The sequence below is a fragment of the Dromaius novaehollandiae genome, chromosome W (genome assembly GCF_036370855.1).
Source record: "Dromaius novaehollandiae isolate bDroNov1 chromosome W, bDroNov1.hap1, whole genome shotgun sequence".
Taxonomy (NCBI): domain Eukaryota; kingdom Metazoa; phylum Chordata; class Aves; order Casuariiformes; family Dromaiidae; genus Dromaius; species Dromaius novaehollandiae.
The window spans coordinates 56571228-56592025 of record NC_088130.1 but is presented as its reverse complement, the minus strand read 5'-3'; the positions used below and the strand labels follow the sequence as shown (position 1 = coordinate 56592025).

Here is a 20798-nt window from a genome sequence, read left to right as displayed (position 1 = left end):
CAATTATATTTTATATTTTTGTTTGGTGTTAATTCATATAGTCCAGTCTGAATTACATAATGCAGCATAGGTAATGCTAACCATCATGCTAACATCAAGAATGAGGAATTTATATAGTATTTGTTTCATTGAAAATACCTAAGGTAAATTTAATTGAATAATTTTATTTATCATAAAAGATAAAAACCACAAACTTTTCTCCCAGTACCATATCTTTAAGAGCGTGAAGTGTTGTATTATTTGGTGGAATGTATTTAACACACTGGGACACAATGTAAACATATGGAGAGGAGCTGTGTGAGGCACAGTCTTAACTTTAAACTAAGAAATACAAGAATTATGTATAAAGCAATTCCTACTAAATTCTTACCATACAAGCAAGTTAGAAATACAAAACTGTAAATCTTAAACATATCATTGTCATTGGAAAAGACTATGAAATTATTTTCATTTATGCTTCCTTAAAATAAGTTAGATACAACAGCCTCAACTATGATACTTTTAAAGCAATTACACAATATAGCCACAGTACCAAGGCCATATTATTTAGCACTGTGGAAATGACTGACCACTTCATAGCATGAGTGTGCTCTATATTATATTATTATATATTATTATATAATATATGTTATATATTGTGTTATTATATATTACTACATATTATGTATTTTTATTCAGTGTCATTTATAGCATTAAAACTACTTAGCTGAGTTAGGCAATTAGGATAAAATTTTTCTACCTTTTTGAGTATAATCAAAGCCTTGGTAGAAATACACTAATAACTTCAGGACATTGAATTAGTCTATGCATTTTCCTTTCTTCCATCTCTAGATGATTTGGCAGCAGTATAACTAACTCTTAAAAGTCCTTAAATACTTATTAGTCAAGAATTTTAGTACAACCTAAAAGATATCAAGATACCTTATACTGAAAAGCACACCTCTGTGCTACAGGTAAATAATCTCACCACTGCAATCACTTAGTTTAGATACAATATGAACTATATACATAAATATATCATGTACATACCCATCTTCATAGTTCCACATGAAAATGTCACTGTCAATGGTTAGCCAAGCTCTGCTGATTTCTGGAAATACTCCCATCATACAATTGCACTGCATATCTGAAGCACTGCAGATGTAAGGACTAAATGCATGTAGGCTAGCAAATGCAAAATCTCTTTTTGAATATTTCACTATTTTAATATTATTTTTAAGACAGTAGTTCACAAACTGTGTACAATATGCACTCAAAGCTCCTCACATAGGAACCAATTCCACAAGCAACTCTACACAAATGGATCTTATTACCACTTGGAGCCTTCATAATAGGAATGCAAGCAAAATCAAGGTTCATCCATGGAGGAACGATGGAAAAACAATTATGATAGAACAAAAGTTCACTTCGAATACTGTTACATACACAACCTAACACATGATTTTTCACCAGGATACGTCCAAACTGCTCCACTAGCTCAGGGGGAAGTGGGACTCTGCGGACTGGGCTGATCTCTGGAAGATTAGGTATTGACAGCAAACCTGGTCCTTGCAAAGGATAATCCATATCTGACATACCAGAAACTGTAGGACTACCTGTAAATAACAACAACAACAAAATTAGACTTCTTATAAAGAAATAAAAATTTACAAAAAAAGATACTTTTTACCTTTATCCGATTTTTTCCTAATCTGTGAAATCTAAATTAGACAAATGCCTATTTCTCATTTTAATTTACATGAATACTCCCGCCCTTAAGACGACTCAAAAACATGGTTTTGATACTGCAAAGCCTTTAAGCATGTAAATACTGCTACTCACAAAATATGCACGAATAAAGGCATCTGTAGGATCAGGACCATAAACAGTTAATCTAACTCTCAAACCAGACAGGAGCAAATAGACTTGCAAACAGACAAATAAACACTTACACAAAAAAAGCAATAAAATGCTTTTAAAAAGCATGGGAGTTCACAATCTAAAATAACTGTATTGGTGACAGGTTATACAGTAAAGAAAACGGACCAAGAGGCTGTCAGATTTGACACTATCTTACACATTAGCCTTACAAACAGCTATTCAAACTACATTTGACAAAACACAAAGTGAAAGAAGTCCTTTCTGTTTTCTTCGTACTTCAAAGTTTCCCTGCGTTTTCTCTTGATAAAAAGAAAAATTGAGGCTGTGTATGAGAATACACTTCTGGAGAGACACTTACTGGGCACTAATGACTACCTTAAAAGTTACTCTCTAAAATGCTTTCCAAGTATTAAATTTTTATTTTTTTTACACTCAGGATCCCTCATTAACTTCTGGCAAATCAATGTTGTACTGCAGCAATTATTTTTTAAATGTATTTTAAATTTCTCCTAATTTCAAAAAAAGAACACCAAAAAAAAAAAAAAAGACCAAAACACCCCAACCCCCAAATCTGAGTTTTCTCATTCATGAGCAACAGCAAGATTTAGTCCTCTAGTTCTGCTTTACTGGACTTCACATCGAACTTTCTTCTCTCCTGGGAAGACTTCAGGATTATGCTTTATAAGAACGCTTAAAAAATAGGTGCTTTTGATAATTGCAGGGCATGATCTAATCTTGCTGGCCAACTTACAAATTCTTATAATAACTCATCTAGCCCCTGGCCCACTCTCTGCCACCTTTTTGCCAAGGCTAGCCTTTCCTTTATTGTATATGGCATTAATCTGCCACATGAACCAACCATGAGCATGTATCTCCATCTAGAAAATGCTCAGCTGTATTCCCGGTTTCAAGTTAGTGTACCCATGTTCCCCCCCCCCCCCCCATCACACATGATACAGGTCCATAACGCTGCTAGGATAGGTACACTTTGGCCACGCACATTATATCCTACCATAACAGAAAACAGATACTGTTAATATTTGATTGTATCCTGCCACCTGCCAAATACACACTGATTAGGTCACCTACAGCCCTGGAGTGAGTCTTTATGGCCTGTTTGGCCAGATGGTTGGCACCAATGAAGTAGGAAATGATGCCTCGATGTTTCAAACAGGATAAAACAAATGTCTGAGGAGAGCTATACTATATACTATATATCATAACTACATGCGACATACCGCTCTAGACAAACAAAAGGCACTCAAAGAAGTTTAAGCGAGATTTTCAGGCAACCTGTAAGGTTCAGGGGCAGTGCTGTGCACCTAGTGACACTAAGAGCATCCTGCAAGAGACTTTTCAATAAACGAGATGGAAAACGAGTGCCGTTTTCACTGTCTTTCCAAGAGAGATGGGGCTAAACTGCTACCCCTAAGCCCCTTCTTCTTGCAACCGTTGCCGCTACCATGGAGAAATCCCACGTTGCAACCTCTGCTGAAGTGCCAAAGCATCCCCTGCCGCCGCGCCAGACCCCGCCGGGGAACCACCAAACCGGGCCTCGTCGGGCTCAGCCCTGGAGCCGCCCTTAAGGGGACAGGGCCGGCGGCTGCTGCCCCCGGGGCCTCGCCGGGGCGGGGAGCAGTGCCTGGCCGCCCGGCCGCTGAGGGCCTCGCGCATGGCCGGCCAGGCAGCGTCGGCCTCGCTGCGGGCCTGGCCCGCAGGAGACCGCGGGAGGGCCGGGGCGGAGGCCCCACGGCAGGCGGCTACCGAGGGCTCCTCACCGGGCGCCGGCACCGCCAGCAGCTCGGACAGGTCCGGGTAGCAGCGATCATCCTGGATCTGCCGGTCGATGATGCGGCCCGCGATCTCCAGCGCCTCCTGCGCGGTGGGCGCCGCGGGGCTTATGGCGGCGGGCATGGCGGCGCCGGGGCTGGAGGCGGGGGAGCGGCGCCGCCTCAGCGCACGGCGAGAAGGCGCGAGCTCGCTACCGGCTGCTGCGCGCCCCGCCAAATCCCGGCAGGCACTGCGCGCGCGACGCACTTCCGCCTGGCACATGCCACTTCCGGCGGGGGGTTGGAAGCTGCGCAAGGGTTCAGGGCCCACCGGGAAAGGGGGCGGGAGGCCGGCGGCCAGTCCGCGGGAGGCCAGCAGGAAGGGGTCCCTGTTCTCACACGCGCCTGGCGGCGGAAGGCTGCCTGGGTGGTCACCGCGGTTCGCGGAGCCCCGTGCTGACAGGCGGCGTAGAGGCGCTGCCCGTGTGCGTCGCCGGTGTCCAAACGCGCACACACGTTTTACTGGTAATAATGCAAGACCGAAATGCTGAGGACCCCCCGCCACGGCCGCCCCGAGCGGCCTTCGCGCTGCGCTGAGCCGGCCCGGCCGCTGCTCGCCTGGGGCTTAGGTCGGTGCCGTGAAGGGATGGCAGCGCAGGCCATGCCCGCCCCGGACTGGGCCTCTGCTAGGAGCAGTGTGTCTGTGCTGGGCGGCGCAGGCATCCCCCGACGGTCACCGGAGCTCGGGGCTGGGGGAAGCTTGGGTTTAACGGGAATGGATCTGGTTTGCAAATCGCCCGGAATGCCCCGACGGCGGTAATCCTCCCTCCCTCCCGGGGTGGAGGCAGCTCCCCTTCTGAAAGTCTCAGTGCCGGGCGCCTGGCGGGAGACAAGGAAACCGCATCTCCGCTGCCCCAGCAGGAGCGCCGGGAGGTGACGCCGCGCCGCGGGCCGCCGCGAGCCGCCGCCGGGCCGGGAGGGCGGTGCCGGGGCCGCGCCGGCCCCTCCCGCTGCGCCGGGGCCGCTTCCTGCCGACGCCGCGGCCTGTTGTGGTTCCGGGGCGGCCGCAGCATGGAGGTGCCGGCAGCGGCGGGCGGTGAGCGCCGGGGCCGGGGCCGGGGCTGGGGCTGCCGACCCTACTGCCGCCCCCGGCGCTGACTCCGCGTGGTGTTTGTTCCCTTGCAGGCGCTGCGACGCTGGCGGGGCCCGACCCGGAGCTGGCGGCCACCATGGGCTTCTCGGGTTTCGGTGCGTAGCGAGCGGCGGCCGGTCCCGTTCCTCCCTCCCCCCCTTTTTCCCCTGGCGGCCGTTGGCGGCGCGGGAGGGTCACCCCCGCCTGGAGCGCCTGCTAGCGAGGTGGGTCACTGTCAGAGTCTCCTTTTTTCCGCCCGTTTTTAGGGAAGAAAGCTCGGACTTTTGACCTCGAAGCCATGTTTGAACAAACGAGAAGAACTGCTGTGGAAAGGAGCAGGAAAATTTTGGGTAAGTAGCGTGGCCGTTGTCAGCTAATGTTTTTTAAAATGTACTTTCTTATTCTGTGTTGGGGTGAGGTTCTAAGTGCTTTATATTGCCTTTTCGTGGGAAAAACGTAGGTTTGCTCTGGGAAGACAATCCGAAGCAGTTTTGGGCTTGGTAAATAGGCAAATTATTAACTTACTTATGTTACTGGAGTATGTAGGAGACAGGAATGTGCAAGGTTGTGCTTGTGAGGCATAGCCAACAGACAAAGAAGGAAAGGTGGGGCTGGAATACAAGCTTCTTTCCTTTGTTATTTTAGTTAGTTGTATATTTATTGTGGAAAAGGAACAGATATAGGTAGCTTTAATTTAGAGTGCACAGAATAAAAAAGAAAAAACAAGGGAATGTCTTTTGTGTTTTACAACATAGAGCAGATTTTGTGGTTGCCCCCAAATCAGTTCACCCCCAGCTGTGCTGGAGGTGGGTAAGTTTTCAAGGTGGCGGTTTGGGAGGGGAAGATAGTGATAATGGTATATTTTGCTTCTGATATCCACCCAAACACCGTTCTAGGGAGGATCTTTGGGACACAAAGCTGCATATGTTCTAGAATTCCCGTTGCCAACCCTGATGTCCCCAGTTTCTCCCTGCATTTGTACAGCGTATATGGAATATGTTTTTTGGTTTTTTTTTTCCTATGTGATGCTATCGTTGTTGAGTAGCTTCTGTCCCACTGGATTAGGCTTAATTAAGTCTCTAAAATGTTGCAATTTGTGAAGATAGTAGACTTTGAAGCCCCTTCTCGTGGAGGCAGCAATTCTTCATGAAAAAATAAGATTATCTCAATGTTAATTGAGATATTTAATTGTTGTTAATTGTTGTTTTAGTTGTATGCAGAACCATATGAGCAGACCACTGTGGAGGCTTGTTGATCTTACGGACTTCATGGCACTGTGAAATTCATGTATATAGGGAATCCCAAAAATATGATTTGCATGCTTTCCTCCTACTGGCTAAATCTAAACACAGCAAGAATTCTTCCATGTTTGGAACCTTTTCATGTTTGACACTGGTCCAGCTTGTGCTATCCTTATCCCTTTTGAGACATCAGCTGATTACATTATGTTTTTTTAGTTTGACATGGAAATCCTGTAAACAGTTGGATTGTTAACCAGTCAAATTGTTAGACTGATGATTGATTGACTGTTTTATCAATAAACAAAGAAGAATTTCTAGAATCTTCGCTGTAATGGAAACACAAAATATTGTTGATTGTGAGGTCAGTTATTTTTCCAAAAATGACAAAACTTTGTATTTAATTCAGCTGTTTACCTTAAAGACGAATTTTGCCATTTATAATGTAGTACTTGAAAAGGTGTAGAAACGCTTTATAGTTTGGACTTCCTTTTTTTATAAAATGAACATTCTATTTCCAGATTCTCTAAAATACTCTCCTGACTTTAACTGTTTGGAAGACATTTGATAACATTTGGAAACATCTGCTCCATCTTGTCTGCTACCCAAGAAGAATTGAGATCAATATGTGTTTGCTAGTTCTGTGTCATGCGTGTGTTTGTGCCTCTTTTCAGAGGAAAATGCTTTTGAGTTGTACTGCAAGGCAGAGTTTTCAGCTGATAGTTTAAGAGAGAGAGGACTGTTTACTAACTACGTGAGAGAGGAAATGAGAAAGTATGTTTCTTGTATAGGGAGAAGATGAGAAAGTGTAATTTTTCTCTGCTTAACAGAAGTCATTTGAATGTTTTAAGAAATAGAGTAGCTGTATCTGTTCCCCTGCACCAATCTCACCATCCTATGTAAGCTTTTTATTGATACTTTTAAATGGGAGATTCTGTTTTTGTTGGTTGCACTGTTCAATTTGGATTAATTTCAGTAAGTGAAATCGGAATAAATACAGAGAGTTGTGGCAATTTATTTTCCACATATTATATATTCAGAATTAATTTATTTACACTTAGGTATAATTTTGTACTAATTTAGTTCTCTGTGCTATGCAAATTTCAAGAACTATATGAAGTAGTCATACTATTTACTATCATGCTATATAATGTTGAACATATTTCAATATCAGCATCATGGTATGATAAACTTTTGTTTGGTAGTCTATACAAACTAATGACTGAAAGGTGCTTGCATTTTCCCTGACACTTACTATTTTTCTAAGTGATTGTTACGTTCGTAGTGGAAATCTGATAATGTTTTACTTGATTTTACCTTTTCAAAGATTTCATATAGGTCTGAAAATGAAGAAAATTGTTTTACTGTGCTCAGCAAACCTCAGATTTTATTATTTTCCAGAAGTCTTGATTATTTGTCATTTACTTGCTCTCTCCATATTCAGAGGCTCGTGAAAGAGAGAAGGAAGATGAGGCTGAAAAAGAATTTAGATGTCTGCACCCTGATTCACCAGCTTCAGCCTCAAGTGCAGTAGGAGCTGAGTCCACATTAACCCCAAGGTACTTAGATATGGTGGAAGATCATGCCATTTAACAGCTTCCTTGTCTGAAGGGCTTGCTTTTTTTTCTGCTTTTTTTGAAGAGCATGAGCATCATTTAACTTGTGTGAAGGTGTCTATGTTTTCTGAAGTCTTTCAGTGGAAATACTGATTCCTGAAAGATGTGTCAGTATTTACAAATGTTAAAATTGTATATGGTCAGTAGTTAGTTTTGCCTTGTAGTGTTTCAGTCTGAGAACAAAAATCTGTTTCAAAATTTCTTTTTTGACTATTGGTCAAATAAACTGTGGACTTTCACTTAAGTGACTGCCTGCACAATGTACTATACTATAGATCCTGTGTTATATCCTATGCATAAAGGAAATGTATTCTATGCTCCCTTTCACCTTTGGTGTTCTGAGATACCTTTCTAGTGAAATAATGGAAGATGACAAGAATTTAAATGTAATATGATTGTGTACTGCATTTGGGGATATCAGTTTAAGAAATCGATTGAAACAAATGGTAAAGTGGAAAGTAATCGGGTGATCCAGACCCTTCCCCAAACCTACTTATTTAGATAAAGGACTTGAGAGAATAGAACTCTGGATGCTTTGTATAACTCCTTTTGAGTATTCTGAGTTAAGCAGGCTCTGGTAACTCGCCAGAGTTCTGCTGATATTAAGGTTGTGTTGTTTTGTTTTGTTTTTACTGAGGATTGAGAAGTGAGGCCATGATGTGAAGAGCTGGTGGAACTGGAAGCTGAACAGATGTCAGCTTACAGTTTTGTGTCTCCTTGTAAGCTGTGGTGTGTAGTTTAGAACTTAGTGCTGAAAACAGCAGGAAGCTAGTGAGAGGGAGACATGCCATTGTGATTCAGCCCTATTTCAAAAGGACAATCCCAAAACTGAGATTTGAAGTATGTAATGTAGGACTTGATAGAGTATAGAAGTTTTACTAACAGCACCTCTTTATGTGATGTAGATGTTAATAGTTACAAGCTGATACAAAATAATCAGCTTGGTCTGCTGTCCAAAAAAGGCAACATTTTCCTGAACATTTTTTATTTACTTATTTTTTAAATACAGTTACATTAAATTATCCTACTAGCCCCCATAGTGATTTTTATAATTGTTAGAAAGGACTTGGTCATTTGAGAAAGACACGAAGAACAGCTATTGATTCTTGTTACTTTTGAACTCAGTTGCTACAGAGAGATTTTAATGGTTGCAGTACTTACACATTTAAGTACAGTAATAATTATGCTTCGTGAAATGAGAACACCTACTAGTGTCTAAAAAGAAAAAGTCAAAGAAAATAGCGTGTGCGATGTGAGAAGAGTGAACATGTTGGGGGATATGCCCACAAACTTGCACAGCTCTCGAAATGTTTTTCGATATTTTCACTCTGTGTGCCATCTAGACTCTAATGTAGCTTTCTTTTTTCTTCCTATGATATTCGTCTTATTGAGGAGGTAATCAGGGAAAGCAGAAAACTTAATTCCTTCTACCTCTCTGAATCCTCGGGGAAGGGCTGCCAGGTTGGTTCTTCTTTCTCTTCAGCTTCGGATTCAGGGAGGCCATAAGGCTGAAAGCTGAAGGGAACACCGCTAAACGTCTTTGTTCTTTTTGTCCTTCTTTTGTCAGCACCATTGCTGGCCACTGTCAGAAGGACGCCACTCAGCTAGATGGGCTGTTGGTATAGTTCCATTTGGATGTTCTTATGTTTGTCTTTCTTTCCAGTCGGCACAGAGGATACCAATAGCTGTAGCTGGGGTAATTGGCAGTTTCTGTCAAAGCTTGGAGCTTGGTGAAAAGCATCACTGGAATTCTGGCCTTTTCATATGCTGAATGATTACACTGCTGAATTGATTTATTTATCCTCCCTAGCAAATGAGGGAAAGATAAGGATATGCAATTAGGAAGGAAGCTACGTGTTGTTCTTGAGCGTCTATGGAAAGATCTGAAAATGTGGGAATCCAGGATTGGAAGGGCATCCTTGAATCGTTGTGTAGTGTACACTGTTCTCACTGGCAGTGGTGTTATATGCTTGGTTCCATTCCAAAACTAGTTAAGTTGTGTGCTTTTTGGGGAGATTTGTGGTTTGCTGGTCTGGGAATGCATATCAACTCTAAGACAGCTCTTTTGCACATACTGTAGTAAAATTGTTAACTTTACTATAGCTAAGTTGAAGAGCTCTAATGGACCCAAATCCTCGTCAGGTGTTGGAAAAGCTTCCTTTTGATAGAAGACTATTGGTTGCCCTATTGTTATAAAGTAAGAGGAGCTTATTTTATTTGAGTGAGATTTATTAGACAGGCATATCCTGACCTAGGTCTTTAAATGTCTCTCATCGCTATGCAAAACAAAGTTTGTATGTAGAGGTAATATCTTTTATTAGGCTAGTAAATATAGCTGGAAAAACTAGACAAGCTTTGAGGTATGCAAGCTCTTCTTGTCACTGTAACATCTGAGGACCTAATTCATATTGTTTTTAGTTTGTTTTGATTTCTTCCTATAATAGAATTCTATTTACTTATCCAAGACAGATGTCTGCTGTATAACTTATTACCTTGGTGTACAGCTCTTTCAGGAGGTGCACATTCTCTGACACAATTACACAGTTCAGAATCTCTTTCTCTAATGCTTTATTATGTTCTTGGACTTGTATGTTTTTATTACTGTTTTAAGTGATAACCTAAACTTAAAAAAAATGTCCTTCTAGAGTCTTTTGTTTCTTTTCATTGTTAAACTGTCTTTTGTAGTCTGCCGACTTGTAAATCATACACATGCTCCTAAAATACAAGCTCACAAAGGACTCTTACAATGCAAGTCTATTATCTCACAGAATCTGAAAGGAAGAGATGTCCACTGCAAAGTATCACTGTAATGATATGCTGTAACCTAGGCTTACTGCAAGAAAAGGCTCTTGAACTCTCTTCAAAGTAATGTTTCAAAATTATTACAAGTTTTCTGCTTAGCAGTTTCAGACATTCTGCCTGCTGTTATAACACTGCCTACTTGTTAACTACCAGCAGAGGGAGCACATTTACTTTGAAAGATGTGTGGATTAAATGGTTCTGCTTGCTTTTCAGAAATTTCCTAATGCCAAAAATGTGTTCATGTTCTTGAAATAGCAATTTTTAAAATTTTTCCATGCAGAGACGCAGCCTCTAGTGAAAACGAAGATAGTTCAGATGAAGAGTTAACTGGTCCTTCTGTCCAATCCCAGACTTCAGCTCAAGGTCAAAATGAGGATACTGATGATGATGATGAAGAATTCATTGGGCCACCACTTCCACCTGGGTTCAAGGACAGTGATGACGATCATGATGACGATGATATACAGGAGGAAGATAACGTAAGTATTTTATTCCTCTTTAATGTTTAAACACTTTGAGTAGATCCTTATTTTTAACTGTGCTCTTTTTTTTTTTATGATTGAATTTATTTGAAGTGTATGACTGTTGTTTGAAATGCAGATTTCGTATGATTTTTCTAATGACTAATTTCAAAATTTCAATTTCAAATGCAAAATGCTTTTTAAAATATCAGGATTTTTTTAAAAAAATATGCATGTGAATCTCTGATGATGATTTTTACTTGTATACTTTAACTTTGATCTTTTTCTTGTTTCCCCATTATACAGAACTAGGAGCAATGAAGTAAGGGGGTTTTTTTTAATCTGAAAATGTGCATCTCCAATAGATAATCTGAGTAATAGTTACTGTCTTGAAAGTACTTATATATATATATATATATATAGATACTGAAGAAGATGCTTAGTTTTGATCAGTTTTGGATCTGAATAGTTTTCAATCTATTTCAAGATCTAGAGTTTGAAAGTGCACTCAATATGGTGAACCCAGATGCTTGTCATTTTAAAAAAATTGAATTTACACAAAGAAGAACAAATGAAAAAGGTGCCTATTAATAGCTGGTAACTTTGTCTATGTACTAGAAAGTGGAAAATCTCAACAAATGTATGCTTGTTCTGCACAGGTGTTCTTTCTTTGGGGCTTCATCAGAATGCCCTTCTAAATCACAGCTCTCCCAAGCTGTCCCCATTTCTCTTCCTAGAAAAAACAATCTTCTGCTCTGTTGTCAGCACTTCTGAAGATTGTAACTGCCTTATAGCGCTGAAATATTGAAGCCACACAGGGAGAAACAACCAGGCTTGAGAATCAAGTAACTTTAATCTTTGGGAGCGTAAAAGATTCTCCTAGATAGATGCTCAAAGGATTTCAGTGTATACTGCACTAAAATAAAACAGTGTAAACTTGAAATCATATTATAACCTGGCAACTAAACCCAAATTTAAACTTCATATTTGCAAATATTTTCACTGAAGTATCACACAAAACTGTGCATCAGAAATGTCTTCTAGTTACTCATCCTGATCTCTTCTACACAGATTTTATTGTTAATTGCTTGTGTCTGTGTTACTTCCTTACCTACTCTGTTTTTATGTTCTTAAATACAAACTGAGATTTGAAAATACCAGTATTATAAGCAAAAATTGTCTTAAAAAAAGGGAAAAAAAGGAAATGACATTTCTGTGGAAGAAGACTGGGTAATTAATCTATCACATACTGGAATATATAGCCCTCTTGTCAGGGTCTTAAAAATTTAAACTGATTTCTGAACGGAGTATCTTTAGATTGCTCTTTCTAATAATTGAGGGCATTTTCCATATGTTGGAAAATCACAGGGAATTCTGTTTAAAACAGTCTTTTCAGAATAGCTGCGATAATAGTGGCTCTTCATATATACCTGATTTTTTCTTGTAATCCATGACAGAAATTACTAGAGTTTTCTTTCTCAAATGAGAATTAGTACAGATAGCTTATGGATTGATCATAATTATGTTGTAAGACTGGATTAAAATTTGGGAAAACTTTGCCTCTGGCTTCTTTGTCTGGTAGAGGTGTCACTTTCTGCAGTTAGCAAAAAGCGTCATATATTTACCCTGCATAATTCAATTCTGAAATAAAATAAATATACACACTTTCAATACAGTGTGGTGGCAGTGGTCTTGCCCACATTTACTGAACAGTCTTTTGGATAACACAGATGCTGTAGTCTTGCTCTGCTGTTACTTTTTGACTTATATTTTATGTGGAAAGGCACTATTGCATTTGTGGAACCTTTTTTTCCTCTGAAAGCTACATTGGTGTGTACTAGAGAAAAAACATGGAAGCATCTTCTAAATTCTGACTAAGCAGGTCACCACTGATCTTTGCCTTTGTCAGCAGTGTGATGAAGCAGGGTTATAAAAAACTCTGTTAACAATACTGTGATAGCCATCCATATAGCAGAATTGTTTGGCAACATTGAAGAAAATTTTACCACATTGGTTGAGTAAGCTGTAATGGAAATACACTAAATATTAAAGATCTGTTTTATTGCATCATCAATGGAAGGCTGTCATTCTTTGACATCTCTTTTGTAAGCAGAGTAATTTTATTGGGTTCACATGAATCAACAGTCCCATATATCACAGACTGGAACAGTAGTATATAATCAGGTCTTGAATCTCAGTAGTGAATGCTGCATGGATTCCTAGCTGTAATCGCGTTCAAACTACAGATTAGTGCCAAGCTGTAGCTGACTCTTTCATTTGTGTATGATTATGGAATAAATTAGGTCTTTTAGGAGAATGTAACTAAATATGGAGCAGTCATTTAGGCAGCATGGCAGTGTGAGAAAACAGTGTTATTTAATAATTGAGAAGTTACAGAAAGACACACAAAATCTCCTAAGTCATAAACCTGTGAATCTTTTTAAAGGTAGTAGGTAAGTTCCACAGAACAGGAGAAGACTTTCAATGGTAGGGGTAGCTTATGAAAGTGGGCTATCAGCAATGAAATAGAAAACATCTGTTCCTTTTTTATTCCTCTGTGTTAGAGTGTGCTGTGTACCTGTTTTCTGAAGATGGCTGCACCTTAGTAGGGCTTTGTGTTTTGATATCTCTAAAATGAGTTCTACTATAAATATCTTTTAAAAAAGCCTGGATTGTTAGTTTAACTTAATACCTCATGTGCCATTGAGATAGAATTTTTTTCAGAATTGCTTGTATAACTGTTAGATTTATGATTCTGAGCACTGAATACAATTTATTTTCATTTTCTATCTCTAAAGGGCAGTGGACACCTTGCTTTGTGTAACTCTTGCTTTAGTTCTGTAAATTTCTCAGAAATGCCAAAGGCAAAACAATGTGCAGAACCAGCTGATTTAATTCAACCTGTCTTTTTCAGTGTTTCTTACTAGTCACTTTGCTGCTTGACTGTTTTAATTTCTAGCAATGTTAAGGTATAGGTGCTCTGTATTGATTTATGTGTTTGAATAATGCTGCAACTGGCTTGAAAAAGTATAGTTAGTGGGAGCCAGAGTTAAAAGACCTATAATAAAAAGTTAATCAGACAGAAAGGTAACATGCAGACTGGTATGATTTAAGTTTGTCTGAAATTAAGACAATAGTTACAAAACAGTCTAGAATAGATTTGGTTGAGAATAAGCAGAGCGGCAGAAATATGAGACTTGTGGGTTTTCAGTCTAAACAGTTAATTTATAACTGGGAAGATTTTGTGTCAGCATGGATGCCAGAGGCCTTTGGGGTCTAGAGCCTCCCCTTACTGCTGCTTATGAACTCAGTCCTTTTCTTTCCTGTGAAGGGAATAAGGAAACAGCTGTGCTTTCCTGATTTCCTGTTGATCGATTGGTGATCACAGTAAGATCCTGTGAGTCCCAAAAAAAGCAGGTGTTGATGTTATGAGAACTCTCTAATTCTTTTTTCTTGATTGTACATCAGGCTGTGGTTGGTACGCATGGGGGCAGAAGTGGGAGAGAAGTGAAAAGCTCCGATGAATAATTCTTTTTTTTCCCCCCCAGATGGATTATGAGACTGTCCCTCTTTTGTTATCATACTTTTATGCTGATGTAACTTATTTAAAACATAAGCATTTATATTTTTGACAGTGAAGGAAACAAATTTTTCTTTAGTAGTTGTACGAGTTGCAGTTCTGTAGCCTGAAGCTTTTTAGGCATAGTACAACAGATAACAGGCATCAAAATACTGGCTTCACCCTAGTAGTTTGCCACTGTTTCTTAAACCTGTCTTTAGATGTGAATTTTCTTAGTGGAGGAACATTGTTTTGCCTCCACTGCTTGTTCATTTGTTGCTTTGCTTTCTTAAATGAGACCATCAATAGCAGTGTTTATCAAAATAAGCTGCTAGGAGATTTATGTATCTTTTTGAATCTAGAGATGGCCCAGAACTGTCCAACTTATATTGTGTATGCTATGAATGATCATCAGGTGGGAGTATTAACTAGTAGTTACCACTTTGGGTTGGAATTTTTCATACCTTTATTGGTGTTTTTATAGGAAAATTAGTAATAGCAGTTAATCGCTGAACGCTCTGCCTTGAAATGTTTTGAATCATCACTGTTAGTTTTTAAATGTTATACATATATGTAATTTGCAGACATTGATGTATAATCCATACTGAATGTAAATTTCTGAGTTGAGCCATATATTGCATTACATATATGAATTCTGGTCTTGAGTTTTTACTGTAAATTTACAGAAGTTCATTTTATATATTTGCATCTTCATTGTAGCTGTTGTAATGTATCTCTGATTAAATTCAGTGTTAGTACTGATGGTAGTTATATTTCATGAATAAATGTTTAGATTTAATGGCTATATTATATTCACCTCCATTCATTCCAGCAGTGATGGCTCTTAACAAAGCACAATATATGCTTGCAAGTACTTACACAAATATTTTACAGGGTCTCTTTGTAGTAGTTTAAGGGACACTGCTGCACTATGATAGAAGTACATTAGGTATGATTGGTCTTGTGTCCCTCTGACATTTTCCTCTCGTTACAGTTTTGTTTTTATGTGGAAGACTTGCATTAGTTGGCAGAGTAAGGAAAATGAGGCATAGGGTTGCCTGTCTAAAGTGTGGTCAGTCCTTTTTTTGTAGTGCTTTTTCTTTTAATGGATCAAAAAGCTTGGAGGGATTTTCAGTGCCTGTTTTTCACAGGGTCATATGTTGGCGGGGAGAGGGAGCAAGCAGAGAGTGTCCTGTAGCCTGAAGCTTTTCATGTTTGGTTTCATCTCCAAAAGTATGCTGCCTTCGGAAACTTGAGAAAAATCTTTTTGATTCCAAATGGGTGTATTAAAAGGGAGAAGGGCTTGTATTTTAGAGGGCAGATTCATATTAAGGGCAGTATTTTTTATGGTGAATTTCAAATTTTTCAGAGGCTTGAGTGAGGTGTAAGATATGTTAGACTCTTTGTCAGCTTTTTTCCCTGGGCAAGGTGCATTTGGGTGCATCTTGCTTGCCTAGTGCTTGTTCAGTCAAAATAAAGGGGAGGAGGGGGACAGGAGACTAGCCAAAACAGTCATGTCTGGATTGGAGGGTAGATAGTTTTAAATCTAGGACATAGTGAATTTTTCAAGGTAAGACATGATGCCTATTAAAATACATTAGTAAGAGTGTGTGTATTTGGGAATAGTCACTTCTACGTGTGACTAGATAAGCATGCTAAGATACTTAACAGGATGTAATGGAGCACTAACACCTTGTGGTGCTTTTTTTCCTCACCTGAAGCAGCAGGCATAGAGCTGGTTGTTAGAAGAATTTGCCAGGTGAATTTATAAGGCTTCTTATGAAACTTAGTTATAGTTGCTTCCTCTTTGGAATGAAGTGCTTTTTCTCCTTGTGATACTGAAGAGATACTAATCATGCTGTAATTATGTCCCTGAAAAAAGGTACAGCCTTGGGCCTCTCCAAGGCTATACTCTGATTTGGGCATATTTCCAGAAAGATATCCAAAGTTCTAGGATTGTTTGGAGCCACTTTTAAATTTTTGCAAGGATTAACAAGACGTGCCAGTAATACTCATTTGTTTAGAATGGAGGAAAGCCATTTCCTGCCGATATATATATGGAGAATTTAGGTAGACTATAATTACTCCAATTAGAATTTGGCTATGGTGCTAGGCTAAAAATCTTTGTCTTGTAAAAATAAACAAATGTTACGGGAACTTAAGTCATCCTGAGGAGTTTTTACATTTAGGCTGAGAGAGTGTCTGTCCTGGTAACAGATGAATCATATTTACCCAGTCGTGTTTCATCTTGTCTAAAGAAGAAAAAGTGAACTAAGGGACTTGAAGAAAGATCTAGACTGCTTACAGCTGAACAATGCAGTTTGTACATGTGCAAGAGAGACAGAAAAATGCAGTTTTGAGAAAGGCATTCTTTTTGAACTACCTTTATTTTTTGCCAGCGTGTCAATGACTAGGTAGCAATTACCATTGCTTTCAACTTCCTTCCCATATGGTCAGGAGGAAAAATGCTTTTGTAATATCTATGTATAATATGGTTTTGGGCCTTGACAGTGTTTCTTCATTAAGAAACAGGAAAATTATTGTCTTTATATTAAACTTTGAACGAGTCATTAGGGATTTATTTGTATTAAATGTCATTAATGGGGCTGCTGTCGTTGGTTGCTTGTTGTTGCGCTTGCTGATTATCAAACATGGATTAGAAAAGATTTGCAAGCTTTACTAAACTTAAAAGAACAACAGAATCAACCTCCTGAATTTTATGTAGTGAGGCTCGATATAAAAATGTGAGAATTAGTCAGAAGCTGGAAGGGAAACAATACAATGAGAAACTGAGAATGTAGGGCAGATGCATCATATCGGCACTGTACAAGAGGAACCTCATAGGATAACTCCTCTAGCGAATGTTTATCTTTCATAAAACAAGGATAGATATTTCCTTCCCTCCTCTCCAACCCAGGGCCCCAGCATAAGTGATTACCAATAGAGCCCCTAGAGAAAAAAATGTGGTTACAAGATCTCTATATGTTAATTCTGTGGAGTGTGGTAAGACCAAGCCTTCTCTGCTGTATGCCATGCCATGCTTTTTTGGAAACATGATTTTGGTCTTAGTAATTTCACTGAATATGAGAAATGAGGATTGGGTAAGGGATCCGTTAATCAAACTGGGCATACAAAGGTCCATGGGCCCTGATGGGATATACCTACAAGTGCAGTGTCCCACACCAAGGAAGGAATAACCCCATGCACCAGTACAGACTGGAGTTTTGTATAGCATTTATACCTGCTGGAAAGCAGGTCTGCGGTGAAGGAGCTGGGAGTCCTGGTGGACAACAAGTTGACCATGAGCCAGCAATGTGCCCTTGTGGCCAAGAAGGCCAATGGTATCCTGGGGTGCATTAGGCAGAGTGTTGCCAGCAGGTCAAGGGAGGTGATCCTCCCCCTCTACTCAGCCCTGGTGAGGCCACACTTGGAGGGCTGTGTCCAGCTCTGGGATCCCTGGTGCCAGAGAGATACAGAGCTACTGGAATGAGTCCAGCAGAGGGCTACTAGAGTGATTAAGGGACTGGAGCATCTCCCTTATGAGGGAAGGCTGAGAGGGTTGGGACAGTTTAGCTGGAGAAGAGAAGACTGAGGGAGGATCTTATCAATGTATATAAATATCTAAAAGGAGGGTGTCAAGAGGATGGGGCCAGACTATTTTCAGTGGTGCCCAGTGATAGGATGATGGGCACAAATTGAAATGCAGGAAGTTCCATCTGGAATCTAAGGCTAATGTCTTTCACTCTGAGGGTGGTCAAACACTAGGACAGCTTGCCCAGAGAGGTGGTGCAGTCTCCATCCTTGGAGTTATTCAGAAGCTGTCTGGACAGAGTACTGGTCAACCTGCTCTAGGTGGCCCCGCTTGAGCGGGGCATTGGACTAAATGATCTCTAAAGGGCCCCTCCAACCTCAGCCATTCTGTGATTCTGTGAAATGCTAGGGTATTTTCCTGTACAGATAGATATTTAGTTCTGTGATTTTTCTTCTGTATATCTTTTGTGAGGTAATCAGTAGGTATATATTTGTCAACTTCAAAGCATTAAAAAATCAGAGATAAGTAACTTTGGTAGTATAAAATAAAATGTGTCATGATCTAGAACATAATTACTGTTACTACTATCCTTTTTAAGGAACTTAGAGATCTTATTATCTTCTTTTTGCTCTCCACCCCTCCCCCCCCCCCCCCCCGCTACTTTCTGCACAGACCCTTCATCAGGTTGGCCTGACCTGATGGAGCCTATGGAAAGCTCCTTTGCGAGCTGTTAGTACCGCTTCTAAATTTGGAAAAGGACCTGTTAAGAATGGTGCAAAGTGTTTCTTCATCTCTGGGCCAGATACTCTGTTGTTGCAGAGCTCCCACACTTGGAACATGAGATCCAAATGCTCATTTCTTGCACACCATTGGTTCCTTTGTAGCCAGAAGATTTCATGGAAGCTAATGCCCTCAAAGAGTAAAAGTGCTGTTTTCTGCCTGCCGTGTTTGAGGCATGGGTAAATTTGAGGCCTTTGAAGAAGAAAAAAAAATTCTAAGTCTTTCAAAGCAGATAATGTTTTAGATGAATATTCCAGTCACGAGATTGAACTTTCTTTATAGCATTATTTAACAATAATATGTAGCTGTAGGTGTCATGAAATTCAGTTCACGCAATGGCATATGAATGTATTACTTTATTTACTTCTAATAGAAGTTGGGATCTTTGTTTATTGTTTAAGAACCTAAGACACTTAAGAGTCAGCTTGAAGTGGGGACTGCCTTCTTACAGGATGCTTTTATCGACAATTGCTGCAACAAATTTCCAGAGTACTTTCATAAGGAAGCACAATTAACATATTGTATCTGTTACTGTGTGGAATACGTAAATGGAAGATGCTAGATTTTCTTTCCATCTGGCATATGAATGTTACTGTTTTTGAAAAGTTGTCTATACTCTAAACAGAGTAGTGAGAAATACAGGTGTATAGAACTTTTGCTTGAATGAACAGAAAATAAAGTGGATGATAACAAGCATTAGAAATATTTATGATTAAGATGATTAAATAATTTTGAAGGTTGGTGTTTGAAAGAAGAGTGTAAGTGACATGTAGTTACGTTTCCTTTCCAAAACAAGTCTTCACAGGATTTTCGATTAACAAATGATTTATGTTAAACTGCTGGAACTGCAGACTGCTCCAGTGGTATCCTTGGAGAGCAATTTTGTTGACTCTTGGAATGTCTGCTGTTTGTTTAAAAGATGGCTTTAGATTTTTATGAACGTGAGACTACCACATGTAACATTTTACAACTGCTGCAATGGCATCTCTTATTTGCAGGTGGGCACTTAGCAGTATATAGGGATTTTACATACTTGATGGTGACACTGTCCAGATCACAAAACAATCATACGGAAACTTCCTTTACTCTTATCTTATTTTGTATTTTAACACCTAATACAATAATTTTCAATTTATTAGGGTTTTGCATAATATTTTGCTGCCTTTTCTACTACCTACCATCTTGTCTAGTATTTATAAATGTTTATTCAGCTTGCGTCATTGTAACTGAGGATTGATAAATGTTCAAATAACATTTATGGGAATATGCTACAAAATTTTTTTGATTTCCTTTCATAAATCAAGACATACTTTTTCCAAAGGGACAAAAGAATCATAAAGCTATGGATTTTTATTAACTATTGCCTTTCATGCTCCAAATCTGAGGCTTTGAAATGTGTTTAAAGTTGTTACTTGGATTCCAGTGAGTGTAATTGATGCTCTATGTAAACTGTTTATTCCTTTATTCTACTAGAGGTATTTTATTTTAACTTTGAAAATTATCAGTGTGTTTTACATTTGTTGTTTTTGTAGAAAAACTTTTTGAAATGTCTCAAAGAATACCTACTTAATGAGGAATAAAATAGAAGAAGAATACTGAAAAAGAAGCCTTTAAGCTCTTTTATCTATTTATGTGAGGCCAGTAATGTAATTTAAAAAGTCAGGTGAGTTAGAAGTAGTATTTAGTTATCAATTAAAGTATTATTTTGTAAAGCAAAAATCATTTTCATATCATTATCATCATGCTGGAGAATAATGAAAAGATGATAAATTATATAACCTTCCCTTCCAAATTAAAAAAAAAAAAAAGAAAGCTTTGTGAGGAACCTCTATGCAATAGGGATGAGAGGCTTTTTATTTTTCTAAATGGGGCTTAATGCAATTACTTAATAAGTAGCTATCTGATGAAGCTTAGCTTCATTTCTTAAAGTTGGGTTACTAGATCCTTCTCCATATATATAGCTGTGTTGACTTCGATGGGACTATATACATGGACTTCCAAACTTGTAAGTGGAACTGAGTATGTATATTCAGTGGGACTACCACCACT

The 20798-nt window shown here is 39.4% G+C and overlaps 2 protein-coding genes across 4 annotated transcripts in view; one reads left to right on the top strand and one right to left on the bottom strand.

Annotated features, from left to right (window-relative positions):
• The window catches only part of LOC135324327 (nuclear pore complex protein Nup155-like), a 38288-nt gene extending 34182 nt beyond the window's left edge, over nt 1–4106 (bottom strand). For both annotated transcript variants that reach the window (XM_064500365.1, XM_064500366.1), the window contains exons 1-3: nt 3639–4106; nt 1458–1595; nt 1030–1126 (exon numbers count right to left, since the gene is read on the bottom strand). In XM_064500365.1, coding sequence (XP_064356435.1) covers nt 1030–1126; nt 1458–1595; nt 3639–3912 — 509 coding nt within the window. In that variant the 5' untranslated portion in view covers nt 3913–4106. The remainder of the gene's footprint in view (nt 1–1029; nt 1127–1457; nt 1596–3638) is intronic.
• Nucleotides 4025–20798, top strand: part of LOC135323421 (WD repeat-containing protein 70-like) — a 146521-nt gene continuing 129747 nt past the window's right edge. Inside the window, exons 1-5 of one of the 2 annotated variants that reach the window (XM_064500367.1) lie at nt 4025–4154; nt 4815–4877; nt 5028–5111; nt 7444–7558; nt 10698–10896. In XM_064500367.1, coding sequence (XP_064356437.1) covers nt 4859–4877; nt 5028–5111; nt 7444–7558; nt 10698–10896 — 417 coding nt within the window. In that variant the 5' untranslated portion in view covers nt 4025–4154; nt 4815–4858. Of the gene's footprint in view, nt 4155–4342; nt 4726–4814; nt 4878–5027; nt 5112–7443; nt 7559–10697; nt 10897–20798 lie in introns of those variants that run through there. The other variant, XM_064500368.1, reaches the window with a different exon arrangement.